Raw genomic sequence first — 6,000 nt, 5'->3', positions numbered from 1 at the left:
ATTTGGAGAAAGGACCTTTAATGAGTTAACGAAGATTAAAAAAAAAAAGTCGTGTGAGTGGGCTCAATGTGACTGCTGTCCTTAGAGAAGAGGAATGAGCCCAGGGGTGGGGGCGGGGACAAAAACATGCAGAGAAATGAAGAAAAGACAACCATGGAAAAGCCAAAGAAAGAGACCCTTGGAAGAAAACAACTCTACAGACCCCTTGATCTTAGACTTCTAGCTTCCTGAAGCTTGAAGCTTCTTGCTTCAAGTCACCCAGTCTGCATTGCTTTGTCATGGCGGCCCTAACAAATGAATTCAGTGGTTTAGCAAACATAAAAGATAGAGGTACCTGAAAAAAGGCTTACTCATTTGGTGCAAGTAAGAACCACCAATTTCATGCGCTTACTTAGTATCTCAGTCACGTGCCTTGAAATGACCGACTTCCCCTAAAGTCTTTGTGACATCATTGCTTCTGATATATAAATACGTGAAGAGGCGGTCAGATTCTCTAGTAAGGTGCAACAAGCAGTCATTGTTGACAAGAATCAGCTGGAAGTGATTTGCGTAGTAACCTTCTTCAAAGGACCTTGCATCATGGCATAGCCAGTCATGTTGCTGGGGCAGACCAGAAGTTGACATATTTTTTTCCTTCAGAATAGTTATGGAATCACCAGCTTTTTAAAAAATTACATGAACACTTCCCAAGGCAAAGTATACTGCAAATTATCACACTCCATCAAGACTGAATGCAGTTGCCTGGGATGAGACAAAGGTAAAGCCATCAAAGTGGGGAAGAACTGTTGATCTTGATAAGGAAGACAAGCAGACTCTGCAGTTAAGAGACACCAAGAGAGCGATGGGAAATGCAGATTCAAGTGGCCAAATTAGCACAACATAACTATCAGATATTTATTTCTGAAGTAAGCATTTAATAATAAATAGGACTGAATATAATTTGCCTACATGATTTCTATTTCTACCCATTTTCCCCATATGTGAATGTTTCCTTTCACACTTTGCAATACAAATATAATTATAAATATTTAAGAAATGCAGCTGGATATAAATGATGTCTTCAGAAATAGTCCATAAGTAACTTTTATTTTTCCTACATATTGTTTTAATATTTCAGTAGTCACTTGTATAGTTATAATATTAAGAAAATATATTCTTACTTTATAGGTAGTTACCTGTTTTGTTAAGTGCCTTTCTAGATAATGTGAAGTTCACTTAAAAGTGATGTATCAGTATATGAGTGCAGCTTACCTGTCTGCTTATAAAATCTAGTATTTCTAAGAAACTTCATCAAACTAAAAAGTAAGTTTTTTTACAAAGGAGAGTCATGATATTGTTTATATTAGAATTGTAGATAATAGGGTACAGAAGTAACTCTGAGCTCCAATAGAATGATGCTCCAAGTTGAAATTCACATTAATAAAATAAGTAAATCAACTGCCAGATCTTGCATTAGTGTACATTTAGGTGTTATATTTGGTTTGAATTTTCCAAAGTTCCTGATGTTTCATTTGTTTGGTAATTATTAGCAAATATTTTTAGAAATGCTATAAATACATTCTGCATTATTTGATAAATGTTTTATCTTCTTGGCTCATCAAAGAATCACTAGCTTGTAAGAAACTCTGAGAAGCTGTATATAAATTTATCTTTCCTTGTTTAAATCAATGACATTTTCCACAAAAATGTTTCATAATAACACAACTTAAATTTTTGGTATGACTGAAGACTGTAACGATCTGATGATTTGTTAAAACCAACCTTTCACGCACTGGCACAATATTAAAACAAAACCAATATTTATTTTCATCTGAATTTCAGCCTGAGGCTTCTTTTATAAAGAGTTTTTTTTTAATCTTCTTTTTAAAAATTTTATTTCTTTGGAAAACAATTAACATTTTCATGAACACTTTTAATAGGAACTAATATTAAGATCAAACATTGCTTTTAAAATTTGGGACTTACATATTAACTTTGTTATTATCGCATTTATTTCAATTTTCTGAAAGGGTAGGAAAAAACAAATATATATTGGCATACATTTTAAAAAAGAAAAAAGAGCAGTTTAATTATAAGAAGATGGAGTTCAGAAAGTTTTCTTTTTTCCTTAAAAGGAATGAGAAGTCGGCATGTTGCTATTGCTCCTTGACATAAAGACAGTGTCTTTGTTTTATGTCCTCTGTGTCTGAATCCTGCAATGCCATCACAGCAGAGAGTACTCTACACCGCTTTAAATGATAAGAGTTTCAATAGGCACTTTAGTGGAATTAAGAAAAATCTAACACTCTTCCACCGTGATGCCACATAGCTATCTTCGTTCTAGGTTGTCACGTCAGTAAATTGTATTGAATAGGCCTGAGCTCGTCTCAGTGTGTTTCCAAAATAACAAAACAAAACCAAGCAAGTACACACTAGAGGATTTATCTTGTGTTGGCAGAATAAACCAAAGCTGACAATATGATAAATATAGCAACTTGCTAGAAACCAGATAATCAAAGGAATCTTGTCCTAGAAAGCCGTGTGTGTGTGTGTGTGTATGTGTGCATGTGCACGTGTATGATTTCTATTTATGTTCCTTTCCCTTAAATTTCTTCTGTTGGCTGTGTTTTAATCTTTGCCTCTCCCCTAAGTGACTTTATCAGGGTTATAACTCTCTTCTTCTCCAAACATGTCTGCCAAGACTTTAAAGCGGGGTCCCCAGTCTGTTAGGTAGTTGTAGTCCTGGTCCGCTTCCGTGGTCAGAGACTCTATGGAGCTGAGAGAGTCGGCTACTGATCCGTTGCCTTCATAGGCATATGTTGCCAATGAATCATATGGTGGGGCTGTGGGGTCCACATCATGTTCTTGTAGCCTTTGATTAATGAAATCCCTTATGTCTGTGTTATCTTCCACTGGTGGTCTCTGACGAGGTAAACAGAGAGAGTCTGGTTTTATATCCCTGCGAATTTTGTTATCTTCAATCACTTTTGGGTTTCTCAGAGCACCAATGTCGAAAGCCTGGGTGTCCTCCTCCCCGCCTCCTTCATCATCATAATGGATAACGTTGTCTCTGATGTCTTCTTTAGAGGTCATCAAGGTGTCTTTCTTCTTCTGCCGTCGCAGAGCTACATACAGCACAACTATGGCTAGAACAAAACAAAAATGGCAAAGTGAGACTGTGTCTGCTCATCTCTCTGTAAGAAATTAAATTGATCAGGGCTGGCTGAGTTTTTTAATGACATCCTATTATTTTCAAAGTACACATATTGTAATCTGCATGGATCCTATCTATGCTGATTTTCATTGTTTAAATTCAGTTTCATTTTTAAATTGTAGCTAAAGTGAAAACATTGCAAAACTCACAAATTCTAATAACAGTAGTCTTATATTTGACATATGTTTAAATATCTCAGTGTCAGGTAATTTGTTACAAAGTTTTAAAAAAGCAGACAGAGAAAGGCAAATATATAATTTATATGTTGAATTTTTTAAAATGGTGTAAATGGACCTATTTACAAAACAGAAATACAGTCACAGATGTAGAAAAGAAACTTATGGTTACCAGGGGAGAAATGCGGGAGAGAGAAAGTGGGAGATTGGAACTGACATGTACACACTACTATATATAACATAGATCATGAATAAGAACCTATGATGTGGCACAGGGGACTCTAGGCAATATCTTGTAATGACCTATATGGGAAAAGAATCTAAAAACAAGTGGATATATATATGCAAATAACCACTTCACTTTTCTGTATACTGAAACTAACACAGCACTGTAAATCAACTATAATCTAATAAAAAATTAATATAAAAAAGAAAAAAATAAAAGAATGGCTTGTCCAATCATACATAGAACTGTATAGCATTGAATAAAACTTGGGCCTTCCCTGGTAGCTCATCTGGTAAAGAATCAACCTGCAACTCAGGAGACCCCAGTTCGAATCCTGGCCCAGGAAGATCTCCTGGAGAAGGGATAGGCTACCCACTCCTGTATTCTTGGGCACCCCTGATGGCTCAGAAAGTAAAGAATCCGCCTGCAATGCGGGAGACTCGGGTTCAATCCCTGGGTTGGGAAGATACCCTGAAGGAGGGTATGGCAACCCACTCCAGTATTCTTGCCTTGACAATCCCCATGGACAGAGGAGCCTGGCGAACTACAGTCCATGGGGTCACAAAGAGTCCGATCTGATGAGTGACTAAGCACACAAAATTAAACTTGAGGGGCTTCCCAGGTGGCCCTAATGGAAGAGAACCTGCCTGACACTGCAGGAGACAAGAGACCCAGTTTCAATCTATGGGTCAGGAAGATCCCCTGGAGGAGGGCATGGCAACCCTCTCCAGTATTTTTGGCTAGAGAATCCCATGGACCGAGGAGCCTGGAGGGCTACAGTCTATAGGGTGGCAAAGAGTTGGATGTGACTGAAGTGATTTAGCACACAGTAAAACTTGAATATTTTTGCCCATAATTGACACTTAGATATTATTCATATCTAGATTTACCTTGTGTTAACATTGCTTTATTTCTGACAAAATAAACACAAATCACAGAAAAGCCACTTTTAAAAGCATTAAACAAGAAAGAGAAAAAGAAAAAGAATATACAATATAAGAGTCAGCTTTCCAAATTGTGTCAAGTAAGACCACAAATAATTTAAATTCTGTGTCTTACCATATTGAGATATTCTCCAAACTAAATGCTTAGTAATCAGTTGGCCTTCTTAAAACAAGATCATACTTTGAAATACTTAATTTACTCTTATCATCGAATATCTCTTTTCTTCCCCCATCAACTTATGGTCATCATTATTTTGATATATTTTTTTTTGAGTGAATAAACACAGATTCACACCATTAAGTCAGTGCTCAATTTTGCCTGGAATAATTCTCCCCTCTCCTCCATAGCAGTGGCAATAGATTGAAAGCCAAATGTGTTTAATTTAACACAACAGTGTTTGGAAGAAAGATCTTGTCACAGGGTTAGAAAGTAGGCGACTACATGATGATTAAAGCAAGTTTATTCCCTTTTCTTCCAAAATTAAGGAGGAAGATAGAGGAGATAAAGGTAGGGCTTCTGTACAATGGGTTTTGAAGAGATGTTCAGCACTTTTCACTTCTGGGCTTTATGCAGATCTCAGAACTGAAAACACTATGGTTTGTTCATCCAAAGTGTGTGTGAGAGAGTTTAAACCTCATAGAGAGACCTGCATATGTATAAAATGGCTTGAGAGTTGCCATGACTGACACTAGTTAGATGTGCTTGAGAGTCAAATAGAAGTTCCTGGACACCACAAGATTCTCATGCTTTCACTTACCCTAGGAAATATATAAAATGGCTAAGAATAAGATGATCGAAAGGGCTCTGAGATTGGCTACAGAGATCAAATAGATGGATTTGTAAGCAGACCCCGTGGCAAGACAGTGTCAACATTCAAAGCTGTGTACCAGCAATTCACACCTAGGTACAGGGTAGACACCTGGTAAATACTTAGCAAGTGTGTGCTAAGTTGCCTCAGTCATGCACAGCTCTTCCATGGACTTTAGCCCACCAGGCTCCTCTGTTTATGGGATTTTTCAGGCAAGAATACTGGAGTGGGTTGCCATGCCCTCCTCCAGGAGACCTTCCTGATTCAGGAATCAAAGCCAGACCTCCTCATTGCAGGTGGATTCTTTACCGTCCAAGCCACACATCCTAGTGAGTACTTAAAAATTTTATTTTCTATCCCAAAGATAAAGGCATGTGTGTACATTTGTCAGAATATTTTGGTTAAATAATACACATGCATAGATATAAGCTGATTCCACAGAGCCCAACTGTACCTCTGTTGCAATTTTCATTTAAAGGAATGACTGGAAAAATAAAAATAAAAATCTCTCTTTGTTTTTGTGAATCCAATAGAGGATGAATAAGTGAAACAGAGTCAGCTGAACAAAGTTGATGGAAGAGGGAAGCCCCTGAAGTAGGTTTTCATTCTCACAGAGATGTTACAGAATACATTTTCTTCAATCCTTTCCCTT

General features: G+C 37.1%; 1 protein-coding gene across 1 annotated transcript in view; it reads right to left on the bottom strand.

The window, feature by feature from the left end:
• Nucleotides 1-1,592: 1,592 nt before the first annotated feature.
• Nucleotides 1,593-6,000, bottom strand: part of CDH12 (cadherin 12) — a 445,647-nt gene continuing 441,239 nt past the window's right edge. Inside the window, exon 12 of the mRNA XM_043887731.1 lies at nucleotides 1,593-3,125. Coding sequence (XP_043743666.1) covers nucleotides 2,626-3,125 — 500 coding nt within the window. The 3' untranslated portion in view covers nucleotides 1,593-2,625. The remainder of the gene's footprint in view (nucleotides 3,126-6,000) is intronic.

This window comes from Cervus elaphus, chromosome 25 (assembly GCF_910594005.1).
Source record: "Cervus elaphus chromosome 25, mCerEla1.1, whole genome shotgun sequence".
NCBI lineage: Eukaryota > Metazoa > Chordata > Mammalia > Artiodactyla > Cervidae > Cervus > Cervus elaphus.
Note: the sequence above shows the minus strand (reverse complement) of the source record. Positions and strands in the feature narration are given on the sequence as shown.